Consider the following 15,145-nt stretch of genomic DNA (forward strand, 5'->3'; position numbering starts at 1 on the left):
AACAATACAATTTATTGTTGCACTCCAGGCCTGGAAACTCCTAAGATCACAGCACCACATAAGAGTCCAAAATATAGGCAAACAGTTTATTGTAAAATATATCAAAAGTAAAAGCATAGGAAAAATGCAGGAATTGAGAAAGAAAGGGTATATCCAAAAGGTTTGGCAATAAGCAAAAATCCAATAGAAATCCACATGTCTCAAACAGATTCAAAGGTAATATAGTACAGAAATAGCCAAAAATCACAAGAACAGCTTAAGTCCACAATCAAAAAGTATCCTTAGTAAAACTTGATCATGAATAAAAAACAGGAACAAAGAAACTCCCAAGATACTTGAATCCCAAAACCAAAAGGCTTGACTTGAAATATGAACCAGAAACTCAGGCCTAGCTTCATATGCAACTTGTCTGAACTAACTTGAAAGTACACAACATGCCAATTAAAGCCACCCATGAAAGCATTTCATCTCCCTTGAATCTTTCCCCAACTTTCCCACACAAACGTTATGCCCTGCAATGCCTATTGTCTGCTCTGATCTGTAAACAAAGGCCTGTGTTGATTTCTGTATCTCCAGGTGTTTTTTCCTGGGAGGCTTCTGTATCACTCAATTCTCTGCTCGACTCCTCCTTATGTAATGTCTCTGGCTGTTCTACCTGACCTTGAAGGCCTGCACTTTCCCAGCCAGCTTTCTATTGACAGAAGCATCATTCCCTTGACTGAAATCCCACAATCCTCTCTAAAACATCAGTCTCAGGCTGATCTACAACATTTATGCCTCCATCTTTTTGCTAAAAAAGCACACAAGGGAACTAGAATCCTCTACCAGGTAATATGATGTTCTTGAGTATGCTCTTACCACACAAGCAGAAATTAATATACTGTACCTCTGTAAGGGATCTTCTTTAAAAAAAAACCTTGGCAGTAGTATGTCTCAAACATATTGGAATCAGTAGTCCACATCAACTCAAAGGGTAAGTTTATCTTGTTGAAGACAAAATATAAATAATGCCCTGAATTTATGTAGCAGCCACAAATGTGTAACCTGGAGTTACATGCTCATTACTTTTCCATATTCATGATGCTTATATAGCTTTTAGTTTAAAAGCTGTATATAGGGACTGTGAAAGTCCCCTAATACGCACTTACTGGGAAGATGCTGCTATGATTGATGGGGCTCTGTTCCCATTGTTCAGAAAACATCTGGCTGCTGTTTCCACCCACCCCCTTTCACACAAGCAATCTCCAGCATGAAGGGAAACCTCGTTCCATTGGTGATCGCTCATGGAAGAGGGTGGAAATGGCAGCAGACATGAGACTTTATAGAAATTACAGAGGGATCTTGAATACGCAAATCACAGTGCCTAAATACTGTGCATAACTGCTATATATATATATATATATATATATAGAGAGAGAGAGAGAGAGAGAGAGAGAGAGAGAGAGAGAGAGAGAGAATATCTATTTATCTTTAACATTCTAAAGAATGATATCCGGGATGTGGAGGGCATTTCTACATATCTGGAGTCCCCCTAAACCCCATGGGTCAAAATTAAAATTTGCAGTTTTCCCCCCAAAATCTTCACCTTCAAATGTCCCAAATGGCCTCTCTGGATCCAGAAAAGCTCAGAAATATGTCTTTCCGCTCCATAGAGAGCGCTTCAGGGTAAAAAAAAAGTTTGTTTTTCAGGAATAGGGACAGCCCCCCAAATTCACCTGGAGGATTGATACACCCCTCCCCAGTCTTCCACATTGCCCACCTAAGATCAAAGGTGTACCATGCTAGTGGCTGCACTTTCTCTAGCTTTTATACAGCAAAAGTGATGGATAGAAAATTAAAAACTGCCAACTCTGAGCACCGTAATTTTCCAGTGTCTTCAAGCATCGAATGCCCAGTGCTTCGCTGAAGGCCCTGCAAGCCAGGACCTGGCTGACCAAACGGCTCTGCCTTTCGTTTCACTGTTTCTTTTGTTCCTGTGCAGCTGTACTGTTCCGTGCAATCTGAATGGACAAACGATACAAAACCACGAAAGAAACAGATGAAACAGGATTCGGGCCCAATCCCAGTAAACAACCAGCACTATGTTAAAACTATTGTCTCCCATCCCAGACAGGTATGGAGAAACTTTCCAGTTCCAAGCTGCTGAATCTTCATGACTGAGCATGCATGCCACCACTGTCATATACAATAAACAATATAAAGATTAAGAAATTATCTTGATTATATGACAACAAAAACAGTCACCACATTATTAATTTGTGCAAGTGATGAAATGAATAAGCAACAGATAACCACCGTTTCTCATTATTTCTGCAACTGTGTACTTGTTTCCCAACAAGCCAGGCACTCAGTCAAAGAGAAAATCAGAAAAGTAACATGGAATTACGACAAATCTGTTCATATCTGGGATGATTGTATCAACTGATAATGGCATCTCAGTTAGCTGCATCGGGAGAAATTGTGTCTATCAAGATAATTATCACTGTAATGCAAAACAAATGAGTAATAACTGATAAAAGAAATCTTGTAGGGCAAACTCACAAGTTGAGCGAGTACAATCAAATATCTGTCATATCTCTAAGCAGAAGTAAAAACCAAGTTACTTGATGTGAAGAGTGAAATGAGCCATTTAAAACTGTTATGGAATGGAACTTGCATTTGAATTGTAGTGGCAGTTGGGAATTCTGTTAAGCAAGATTAATTCGAGAGGAGTGTTAGAACAAGCTTTTTATACAACAATTTAAAACAAAGATCCTCAGAGAGCAAGAAACTCTAAAACTACAATCCGACATTTATGTGAGTAGGCATCATTCATCTCATATATAAATGAACGTAAAATTGCATTGTAAAGCTGAAATCCTAAATGCCATTACTAAGGCCTAGGCTTTGCCAGACATTGTACATCTGTGTAAAAGTCTATGCTGCTGTTACATTTTCTAGGCAGGTATCTTGCTGCAGAATCTAGGCTTACAAACAAGGTATTGAAACAATATAGTAATAATCCAAAGAAATAATAAGATTTTAAAATATTTGCATTCTAGCCCCCCAAACATGTACTGTGTTGGCTATTTTTTAAACATAATCTCAGCAGCTTTGGAGTGTAAATATTTAACTTTTGCATTACCATTTCACTAACTGTATTAGATGGGAGTTTCTTTATAATGAACACATTGTAGACTGTTTCACATACTTGTTTTTGTTTTTTTGTTTTGTTTTTCATTTTTTACTATCGAAGATTGGAACAAGCTTATGACTGAAATTTTATTTTGGAAATGTCTGGTGAAAAAGAAGAAGAACAGACCGCTGATATAAATTTAGAAGGAATTATTGAAGCCTCTCCAGATGAAATTCCTGAGCCAAATGCAACATCAGATATGGAACAATCACAATTACCTACTGACATGACGGAGATTTCATCAACAACCAGTTTGCATAAAGAAAAATCAGGTGCTTCACAGGAAAAGCTGTCAGAAAGCTTTTTGGGGGCTTCTCAAAGAGATCCAGAAAAGGAAGCCTTACGTTCTGCAGAAAAACTAGAAAGCATTAAGAAGATATCAGAAATTTTGATGTCTGAAGCCAAAGATACAGAAATTATTGCTTACCTGTATGCTGAAGGATACACTGATCTTCCTCATGATTTTTTGGAAGGGCAAACTAGAAAAAAATTATTACATTCTATAGAGAGTGCTACAACACCCCAAAAGATATCCGCAGATATGCTGCCTGAAATGATGCTTGATGACTTCACAATTCAATTAAATGCAAAAGGACTACTTGAAATTCCTACAGGGGTATTGGACATGAAAATGTTAAATTACTTATACTTAAACAATAATGAAATCAAAATTATACCAAAAGAGATAAGGCAGTTGACAGGTCTAGAAATACTATCCATAGAAAGAAATCGGTTAACATCATTACCTCCTGAAATAGGCTTACTTCAAAATCTTAGAACTTTAAACCTCCGACATAACCAATTGACAGGGCTCCCAGACGAATTTTCACAACTTTCAGAACTTAAATACCTTCTGTTCAGTCACAACAACATAGAAAAATTTCCATCTGCTTTAACAACACTGAGAAGTCTGGAAGTTTTAGATCTCAGTGGAAATAAAGTGACTCTGATAGAGAATTTGACTGAAATGAAAAAGCTGAATATCTTGTATTTAAATGAGAATAAGATGAAAATATTCCCAAAAGCTCTCTGTTACCTTCCAAATATAAGTAAGCTCAACTTGTCAGAAAACCTGATCCAAAGTCTGCCAAAAGAAATTGAAGAACTAAAAACATTAAAAGAACTTTCACTAAGCAACAACAGGCTGATATTTCTGCCTATACAGCTTTTTCAGCTTATACAGTTAGAAAAAATGAGACTAGATTGTAACCAGTTAGAAAGCCTATCAGATAAAGTAGAGAACCTACAAAAGCTTCAGGATCTCAATCTTTCCAAAAATTTATTTCAAAACATTACTGATAATATTTCCAAATGCACTATGCTGGAACGTCTCAACCTCAGTGACAACCAATTTAAAAAACTTCCCAACAATCTGTACCAACTAAAATATTTAAAGGAACTCCACCTAAACAGAAATCAACTGATCTTGTTAGATGAACACATTGCATTCAACAAAGAGCTGTCCGTCTTAGAGGTTTCAGAGAATGCTTTAATGTACATCCCTGTTGAAATAAAAAACTGTACAGAAATCATTAAGATTGACTTAAGTTGCAACAAATTGGCCCTATTTCCAATGGGATTGTGTGCACTGGTAGCTCTTAGACATCTAAATCTCAGTGGAAATTATATTTCAGAAATAACTACTGAAATTTCATTCATCAAATACTTACAATATTTAAATTTAAGCAAGAACAAACTGCCTTCTTTTTCCATACATTTGTGCACTCTTTCAAGATTAAACTACTTAGACCTAAGTTACAACCAAATCAGCAGTATTCCAACCAATGTGCAAAAAATGAAGTCTCTTCGAACTCTGCTCTTACACCACAGCAAATTTATTTTGTTTCCCAGAGAGTTATGTGCTCTAAATCAACTTAAGGTACTTGATCTTTCTGAAAACAAGATACAGTTCATTCCCTCTGATATTAAGGATCTGGAAGAACTAAAAGAATTAAATCTGTCAAACAACAATTTTGCATCTTTTCCAGTTGAAATCTGCCAAATTTTATCACTGCAGAAATTAACAATATGCCAGAAAAATGGACTCAAGGTAACATGTTACTTAATATTTAGATATCCATGTCATACATACCATAACTTAAGGTCTATTGGGACTCATGAAATGGAATGCTCTGCCAGTAAAATTCTATGGGATTATATAGATGATGGAGATACCCAGCTCAGGAAGGGTGGGAGACACTGCTTTAACATCCAATTAGAATCATAGAATTGGAAGAGACACAAAGGCAATCCTGCCCGACCCTCAGCCATGCAGGAGCACGCAAAGCACTCCTGACAGATGGTCATTCCGCCTCTGTTTTAAAACTTCCAGAAAAGATTTTCAAGCAGAGCTATGCATGCTTGATATACTGCAGGCTGCTATGCTATCAGAGAACTGCATAAAGCACATACAAGTGCACCTGGCAGTTATGATAATAAAACCAACAACAGTATTCCACAAACTGTTAATGCAGGCATAAATAAACCTTACATCTGCATATGTCTATTTTTGTTTGCTGCAATGATTGCCATTCTCTTCTTCCTGCTCCAGCAATTAAAGCCTGAATGTCCTGGAAGATGTTCTTTCCTTAGTTGGTAAAGAGCAAGAGGATGTAGAAGCATCTGTGTCTCTGTTCAAACCAGATGATGTAATAATCTGGCAATAGCCAGATACTTCTGCAGTCCCTCCTTCTTCACTGGCTATGCATTGCCCATGCTCACTTGCTGCCTTCAGATGCAATGGAAAGTTTTGCCATACCAGTGACATTCTTGAGGAAAACATTGTTTGCCTATATAGCCAGCTATTATTTCCGAAATTGGATGGAACACTAACTTCTTCTCTATCTGAGACAGCAAAACGTTTTGGGCAATGGTTTGATTGACTTATTTGATGGCATAGATGGTTTATCTTGCAATTCCATTCTTCATACATACTACAGATCCAGATCCAACTGGGTTTTTGGTCTTGATATAAGTGACTTCTCCGTATAAATATTTAATGTTGTAACTATTTTGCCCTTTTGTATCCTCAGTTAAAATCACTTCCAGAAGAGATATCAAAATTGCTGGTCCTCAAAGAACTAGATATATCTTATAACGAATTACAAGAAATGCCAAAAAGTATAGGGGAAATCAAAACTTTGGTCACTTTAATAGCAAACAACAATTTCTTTAAAAAGCTTCCCTCGAGCTTTTCATCACTCCGTAATTTACAGCACCTGAATCTCAAAGGTAAGTGGTATGCGAAATATCACAGGGAAATTCAGACCTAAAAGTAATACATATCTGATACAGTGGTTGTGCAGAATTAAATATCAACAAGTAGTAAATAAACAAAAGATTTTTGCATTTGGAATAGAAAGCAGCATCCAGTTGCATATTCTACCCATTCAGATCCCTACTTGGCACTGTATTTGGTGTATATGAGTGCATCCAGAAGAAGATAGTGTTCCACTGCTGTAATGTTTCCTAGATTAAAGTCAATTAACATAGAGATGTAGAGAAGACAGAGGGGTTGGTTAAGGTTTATTACCTGTAACTGTGTTTCTTCAAGCGGTCATCTTCTTGGCAGGGGGTTGGACTGGATGGCCCATGAGGTCTCTTCCAACTCTATGATTCTATTACATTCATGAGTTTCTCTGTACCTGCACAGAAAACCTTTGGAAACTTCCAGAGCTAGATCTTTCTGGCTGAATTCACAGATAACCACTCAAAGAACCATAGTTCTAGGTAAGCAACTTGTTTTCCCTTTTTTAATGGTCTTTGGGATCTGATATTTGTCGAGGAAAGATTCAAAGCCTTGATCTCATCAAATAGCTCAAGAAAGCTACATCTTTTCTTAAATAGACCAGTTTATGGCATCAACAAGTCCCCTGTCCTGCAAGTCCTCTGATGGCTAGAGTTTCCATGTGAACTCCACTGGCCTATGTTCCAGTCAACCAAAATGGAAACTGATGGAAGAACTGAAACAGACGGTACCCTCAGATTGACAGTATTAGGTGCCATCAGTGCATCTGACTCTTTTCAACAAGACAAAATGGGCAGGCTTGGACCTTTTCTGACAAGATGACAGATCACCTAGAAAAAAAAAAACATCAGTAGACTTGGATTTCTTTTTAGAAATCAAAGAATCACCAGAAGTCTGGGAGCACCAAAGAGTTCAGAGGGAGCCTGCATGGATTTGAACAGTGCCAGTGATTTTGAAAGGAGCCAGGCTGAATTCAAAGCTGATAGTACTGAGGTTCCCTGATGAGTGAGGAAAGTTTTGGCGATACTAACATCATCCAGTACAGTACAATAGGTGGCAAAACTGATAGTACTGAAGCAAGTGCAGAAATGTCCATAGAGGCCATGAAAAGTGGCCAGTTTTAGATTGCGAGATCAACTGTATTAATAGCTAGCTGATTCTCAGAGTAGGACTTTATAACACAAAGCTATGGTCTGAAGGGTCTGGTGGGGAAAGGCTTGAAAATTAGAGTTTTTATCCATAAACGTGTGCCTCCTCCAAGCAAAGTAGGCACTTAGCATGGCTCCCCATCTATAGATCTTCTCTACATAGAAGACAATATCTTAAAAGTATGATGTTGATGCCATAAACCAGAGAAGCCTCAAGTAAAGAATAAGTAAAAAAAAAAAAGAGTAATAGATGTACAAGGTTCCCTACAATGCATCTACATTGAGAAGAAAGTGAATTAGATGGTTTGAGCAGGAAATGTATTGGGGATATGTGGTATAGGGGACCTTCAGCCAAAGAGATCCAGTTCTAAAAGATTCTGAAATTAATCTGTGGAAATGAAGAGAATCCCATGTGTGAGTCACAGAGATGACAAAGAACAATGACTTCAAAGAGAAAATACTCACTTCAAATATGTGCAAATTTTCATGTTATCTGCATTTTAAATGTATTTTATATTACTTATATACAGTTTTTAATTGCTTCCTCAAGAAAAATCCCTTTCACAGAAGCATCAATGGTTCTGATAATCAGTAGAAATAAGATTAAATTGTGTATTTGTGACCAGCAATGTTTCAGTTTAATGTAATGTAAACATATATATTTTGTTTTGTCAGAAAATGAGATACAACGTTTGCCTAGTGATATGCATCTTCTCGTGGGGCTGAGGGATATAAATTTTGATGGAAATCCTTTAATCAGACCTCCAACAGAAGTCTGTAAAGGAAAACAACTGATTCCAATAATACATTACATACGAAGTGCTGATGAAAGAGATGGTAAATTTCTAATCAATTTCTTGCAGCATCACTAATTATCTCACAAAGTTGACTATCGAACATTCCAAACATAATTTTAAAAAACCTATAATGCATTAATGTCACCCAAATTTTTAAGAGTTGAGAAGCTTTCTTCATGCACCTCATTCTTGTTCTTTGATGGATCAGTTCTTACCATATTTACATTATCTTCTTTCACATACCTCAAATACTAAATGCTGCTTTGTTTGACCATCTGAAGTCTTCTAATAGTAAGTATGTAGTAGACTAGATTGTTGTAAACAATGTGATACCAGTAATTGTTAGCTACTATCTACACATTTTTAGCTACACCAGCATTATACTATCTAGTTTTCTATCCAGTGCTTTGATGAAAGAATACAACTTGGCTAAGATCTATTTTGATCTGTTTTTCTACCAGTGGAAGTTATCTAAAGATTTCTGCTGAAGTTACCACCAGTCCTTAAAAGAACAGTGCCCTTTAGTATTGTATTTAGACTGAGCTCAATATCGTGATATACTAAATTGCAGCTCTGTAACACAATCAATATGTTTATTCTAGAAAAGATCTTGGAGAAAGTATTGAAGACAATTGCTAACAATGTCCCCTTTGAACATTTTGAGTTTTTTTGTGAAAAGCTGCAGCTCCCGAGTTCTACCATCAAATCTATTGAAAACAACAAGTTAGTATATAATGTATTTTTCCTTAGAAGTGTTGCATTTTCTTTTAATTCAACACCTTACTAGATATTTTGTGGTTTCACAGATTTATAGTTTAATTTATCTGGAGTTGGACAGTAATTTTCCTCTGTATACTTCTGTTATTAGGGGTCTTTCTTTAGAAGAGATGGTGACTGAGGCATTGAAGCAATGGAAAACTGCACACCCAGAACTGACTTTTGAGGACAAAACAGTCCAGTTGATTAGAATACTCACAATGGCTGGACTGTATGACTTGACCAACAGAATCAAAGCTATAAGACTTTGTTCAAGAATTGTGAAGTTCTGAAAAGTAAATAACTTCAAGAATTTTTCTTAGGGGGGGAGAGGAGTGCATGCAAGCAAGATGTGTAAAGTTAATGTATCAGAACTTAATATGTGTTACTTAACATACCATAAATGCTTTCCTTTTTAAAAAAGCAGGCTGTGATTTCTAACCAAGCCTTTTTTATAAATTCAGCCTTCAGCCTGAAAATGTATAATTGAGAAAACTGAGTGGAGCTACATAAAGATTTTTAGCTGATTCTATTGGGCAATTCCTAGGACCCAGGTATCATTTTAAGTATCTAGTACAACCCCTTTTAAGACACATAGTATTTGTTTTGTTTTCCCTTTCTTTATATGATTTATGCACAATAAAAATTCCAATCCCTTCTTCATGCATATTGTCCCATTATTTATATAGATAGCCAGAAAAAGCAGTCTGGCAGGGGTGGATGAAATATTTTTTTCATATATCTTCAGCCTGTATATCTTAATAACAAGAGCACAATCTCTAATAGTTCCTGAAATCACTTTTAGTGCATTGTCTGTTCCACTCGCTTTGTTACCTAGATACAAAGGACTCTGGACAGCATCATTCTAATGAAAGGCCTAGTCAGCAACTCACTGTTCAGAATATGTTGTTCTCCTTAACACTGTTTCTCTGATAATTTCCAGCAAATGTAAACAAACCTGAATAATGTGACCTAGGAAAACAGAAATGGGCGTTGAAGTGTGCCTCCAAGTCACTTCTAACCTATGGCAATCTTAAGAGAGGCTTTCCTGGCAAGATTTGTTCAGAAGAGGGTTGCTATTCCCCTCCTCTTAGGCTGAGATTGAGACTTGCCCAAGGTCACCATGAGTTTCATGGCTGAGCAGATTGTGGTCTCCAGATTCATAGCTCAATGGTCAAACCACTACACCATACTGGTTCTCCTAATCGTCCATATATATAATCAAACATGGTCTGAATTTAACATATTCCCCTCAAGTTAATAGAAGTGGAGACTAGGCTGTGTTCTTTTGGACTTGTAGAGTCAAGTAAAATACATTCCTTTCAATCCTCTTAAAACTGATTGGAACAAAATATTTTAGTGGATATGGGGCCTTTTGAGGAATGATGCACTAGATCATTTCTAAAAGTCGCAATCCCATGAATTTCATTGGATTTCCTTAGGCTAGGACATGGTTTTGCCAATTCCTTCCTCTGAAATATAACCTGGAGCAAGGCTTTTAAAACTTTTTTTCATTTGTGACACTTTCAACCTGAGAAATATTTATTTAGCCCCAGATATATAGGTATATAAAATAGGTATAAAAATCAAGTATTCACTGATAACAAATCAGCATTTGCAAGCCTTGCTAAACAGACCGATTTTCCTTTTTATGAAGTACAACTAAAGCATTTTCTGCAGAGTCCACTGTAATCATGACAGGTTTTTGCTAACAGATTGGTGAAAATGGGTTTGATTGGATTCCCCATGACCTGATCTGGCAAGCACTACGGTCACATGGAATACCAGAAGACTATGTAACATGGATAAAACTACTATACAATAATTTATTTTATTTATCATATTTGTATCTCGCCCATCTCAACCCTGAGGGGAACTCAGAGAGGCTTCACATATCAGCAACAATTTGATGCCTTAAAACATACAATTGGTAAAAACACATTAAAACAAAGAATTAAAACAAATAATAAGTTACAACAATGCTTAAAATCACATCATCCAAAGTTGTAGTCCAGAGACATTTCAAATTATCATTGCATGAATTCATTGTTCATTTATTGTACTGCAGTTATTCTCCAAAAGATTGGTACCATAACCATGTTTTAACTTTCTCCCTGAAGGCTAAATGGGAAGGGACTGATCAAATGTTATTGGGGAGGGAGTTCCATAGCTGAGGGGCCACCACTGAGAACAACAAGTAATAACAAGTATGGTCCGCTGCTTTGCAAGGATTTCGAAATCACTGTTGGCATGCATCAGGGATTGGCACTCTCACCATTACTAGTTATACTCTGCATGGACACTGCTACAGCAAATTTGCAGACTATGCATCCCTGGACACTCCTATATGAAGTTGACATAGCACTCGGCCACCAAAAACGTGCAGCCCTCCCAGCAACAGCTGCAGACAAGTAGTGATAGACTCAGTGAAAACGGACTTCAACTGCACATACCCAAAACAAAGTATCTGGAATGTGGTATTCAAACTGGAAAAACAATTCCAATGAATGGACAAGCGCTAAAGAAGCTAAACACCTTGGGTCACTGGTCTCTGTAGATGACGACGCAATGCCAGACGTAGTCACGAATAAATGCAACCTGGTTGAAATGGCAGCAAACGACTGGCATTCTGTATGATTCTAAAATGCTTGAACAACTCAAGGCTACGATCTACACTACAGTTGTTCACCCAGTAGCCCTCTATGGGGCAGAGTGCTGGCCAGCAACAAAGAAATATGACCAAACCCTTCACATAATGGAAATGAAAATGGTCAGATGGACACTTGGTTTGATACTTCTTTACCATGTGCCAAATGATGACATCTGTCAAAGACTGGGAATAAAAGTGATCAGCAAGATAATGAAGGAAGCAAGACCGTGGTGGTAAGGCCATGTCATGAGACAAGAACCAACATCAGCAGCTCAAACAGCATTACATTTGGAGATTGCAGGACGACGACCACGTAGATGACCAAAGAAAAGATGGATGGACATCATTAACAAAGACATGAGAGCTGCCGACCTGAGACCAGGGAATGGCCAAAACAAAGCCCCGTGGAAACGACAGTCACAATGCTACCCCTCTAAATACTTTAGAAAGAATTGGTGAAAATGAGTGGCGTTCAGAAACCTTTGACTTAAACCAATATGCTTCGGGATTTAAGATCTACTGGGGAGGCCTTCCTCTCGACCCCACCTCTGTCTCAAGTGCGGCTGGTGAGGACGAGAGAGAGGGTCTTCTCAATGGTGGCCCCATGGCTTTGGAATGCCCTCCTGAGGGAAATCAGGCTAGCCCCTACCCCCAAGCCTTCTGCACACAAATGAAGACATGCTTTTCTGACAAGTCTTTGACCATATTTAGATTCTTTACTAATATAGATGAAGACCTTCAGATTCTTTAACAAGCACTTTACAAGACTGAAATCGATTACTGTTGCTCTCACCTGCAGCAATTGCTGTTTTTAATCAGGGGGCACTGTGAAGTTGTGATGTTTTATGTTGGCTACTTATTGTTTTATGTTATTGTTTTTAGACTTTCTGTATTTTGCATATTGCACCTTGAGTGCTTTGTGAGCTGCCCTGAGTCCCTCTGGGAGATGGTGGTGTGGTATAAATAAAGTTTATTATTATTATTACTGCTGCTAAACTTTTCAGGGCTCCACAATTGAGTAAAAGGGATCTCATTAGATGTCAGGATCCACAGTTTAAGTAGTGGCCTATAGCACATGGTATTCACTGGCAATCTCCCATCCAAGTGCTAACCAGGGCTGACCTTACTTAGCTTCCAAGATCAGACTGGGATCTGGTCCTTTAGTGGAGACATATATTCACAATTTCACAACCATTTCAATGCATTTTGACAGCAATTAAAATGTCAAAAGCAATAGCCACCATGAGGGCTTTCTGCAGAAAAGCAAACACGATTATAGTACTCCAACACCCATCAATCCTCACCAATACAGGCATCTGGAAGATTATCCGATTCCCACCCGATTTAACACACGCTTTTGCCACTGAGAACAATGTCTTCCTATGGGCCACGGCCATTTGGTTTAATACAGTATGAGCTGAGTACCTGCAGACTTCAGCTGGATCTACACTGCCATATAATGCAACTTGGAACTGCATCGAAATGCATTATATGGGCCTACCAAGCATGGGCAAACTTCAGCCCTCTAGGTGTTTTGGATTTCAACTACTGGCTGTTAGAATGGTGGGAGTTGCAGTCCTAAACACTTGGAGGGCCCAAGTTTGCCCATGGACAAAAAATGTCATCTGTGTGAAGAACATCTTTATAAAAAGATTAGTTTGCCCATGCCTACACTGACCATATAATGTAATTCCAAAGTGCCCTAAGAGAACATATTTTGCCTCGGATATGAGACACTCAGGGCTCTTCTTATCGGGCCTTGAAAAACAAGAAACTAGATAGAAGATGCTAGACACTCAGCTTCTGCGCTTGTGTTCTTTGAGGTTCCATCCTAGTGGACAACTGCAGGCCATAGGCTAGAGGATTATGTTAATCGGCAAACTAATCAAGATGTGACAGATTGTTTATTGCCATATATGCGAGACAGAGTTGCTTGGGTTTTGTGCTCTTCCACTATGAGGCAACTATGAGGAGCCCCATGGCAAAGTGTGTTAAAGCACTGAGCTGCTGAACTTGCAGACCGAAAGGTCCCAGGTTCAAATCCCGGGAGCGGAATGAGCGCCTGCTGTTAGCCCCAGCTCCTGCCAACCTAGCAGTTTGAAAATATGCAAATGTGAGTAGATCAATAGATACCGCTCCGGCAGGAAGGTAGCGGCGCTCCATGCAGTTATGCCGGCCACATGACCTTGGAGGTGTCTGCGGACAACGCTGGCTGTGCTGTCCTACTTGGCTTTCCCTCCCTTGCTTATTTCCTGGTTGCTGTTCTTGGGAGGAATGTTCCATTGGCTCTCATTTTGGGGGTGGAGCTTGGGACTCCCCTTTAGGTTTGGATGAGATGGTTCAGCCTGTGAGCTTGCCTCTAAGGCTTTTTCCCCTCCTTTGGCCATTTCAGAGAAAAACCTCTTAGAGATAGGTCATAGAATTTGGTCTGGGTTCTTTGACCTGGCAAATTCAAACAGGCAACATAAATCACGTACTTACCTTATAGTCATATCATAGCTTTAGGTATTTACCTCAAAGATACCAAAGCTTATAGTTCACCTCGTACTTACCATCTTAGCTTATGTAATTACCTCATAGCCTCATACTTACCATTACAGATAGAGCTCATCATAGCCACGTACTTACCTTACAGTTTACCTCATAGCCTTGTACTTACCTTATAGTCACATCATAGCTTTAGGTATTTACCTCATAGCCTCATACTTACCATTACAGATAGAGCTCATCATAGCCACGTACTTATCTTACAGTTTACCTCATAGCCTTGTACTTACCTGTAGCTTAGATAGTATACCTCATAGTAAAGTACTTACCTTATAGCTTATCACCTTATAGTTTACCTCAGAGTTATTATAGATAGTTCACTATAGCTGGTATTTACCACATAGTTATAGCTGATAGTTTACCTCAGAGTCATTATAGTCATTATAGATAGTGCTTATCACAGCCTAGTACCTACCTTTCCTCATAGCTTGTGTGTTTATCCTTTATAGTCTCTATAGCTTTCATTCTCAATCAATATAGTTTTATTTCTGTATAATTTCAGTGATTTTACCTCATATTATTTCTAATACATTAAAAGGACTGTTTCCTGTTTTCAATAAACAATATTTTTGGTTATCTTTAATCAGCTTCTAGAGTATTTACTTTGGGGTTTGAGGTATAAATATAAGGTAAACTGAAGCCGCTTGGGTAGCCAGACCTAGAGATAGCCATTTTCCCCCAGCGTGCCTTCACAGTGATTTATGTCCTGCTCGGCCCTGCCGATTGAATTTGCCTATAGAGAGTTGAGAGATAGTGCCCACTCCCTATCAGGAGTGTGTTAAAAAAGTCACTACATCACAGTGACAAGAAAACCTGCGTGGCCCC

At 38.2% G+C, this 15,145-nt stretch overlaps 1 protein-coding gene and 1 long non-coding RNA gene across 4 annotated transcripts; one reads left to right on the forward strand and one right to left on the reverse strand.

The window, feature by feature from the left end:
• Positions 1-72: 72 nt before the first annotated feature.
• Positions 73-3,519, reverse strand: LOC134299839 (uncharacterized). The gene is made up of 2 exons (XR_010007076.1): positions 3,394-3,519; positions 73-2,000 (listed from the first exon to the last, which is right to left on the reverse strand). It is a non-coding gene; the product is annotated as an uncharacterized LOC134299839 (long non-coding RNA).
• On the forward strand, positions 689-9,782 carry lrrd1 (leucine rich repeats and death domain containing 1). Of its 3 annotated transcripts, none has more exons than XM_003222102.4 (6): positions 689-828; positions 3,236-5,225; positions 6,208-6,406; positions 8,246-8,407; positions 8,970-9,090; positions 9,236-9,782. In XM_003222102.4, exons 2-6 carry the CDS (start codon positions 3,273-3,275, stop codon positions 9,414-9,416), a joined length of 2,616 nt encoding a protein of 871 aa, XP_003222150.1. In that variant the 5' UTR covers positions 689-828; positions 3,236-3,272; the 3' UTR covers positions 9,417-9,782. The 3 variants fall into 3 exon arrangements, with proteins under 3 accessions (XP_003222150.1, XP_062839754.1, XP_062839755.1); XM_062983684.1 differs by lacking the exon at positions 689-828 and adding an exon at positions 1,973-2,796; XM_062983685.1 differs by lacking the exons at positions 689-828; positions 8,970-9,090; positions 9,236-9,782 and adding exons at positions 1,973-2,796; positions 6,828-6,904 and having other exon boundaries at positions 8,246-8,382.
• The last annotated feature ends 5,363 nt before the right edge of the window (positions 9,783-15,145 follow it).

This window comes from Anolis carolinensis, chromosome 6, assembly GCF_035594765.1.
Source record: "Anolis carolinensis isolate JA03-04 chromosome 6, rAnoCar3.1.pri, whole genome shotgun sequence".
Classification (NCBI taxonomy): Eukaryota; Metazoa; Chordata; class Lepidosauria; order Squamata; family Dactyloidae; genus Anolis; species Anolis carolinensis.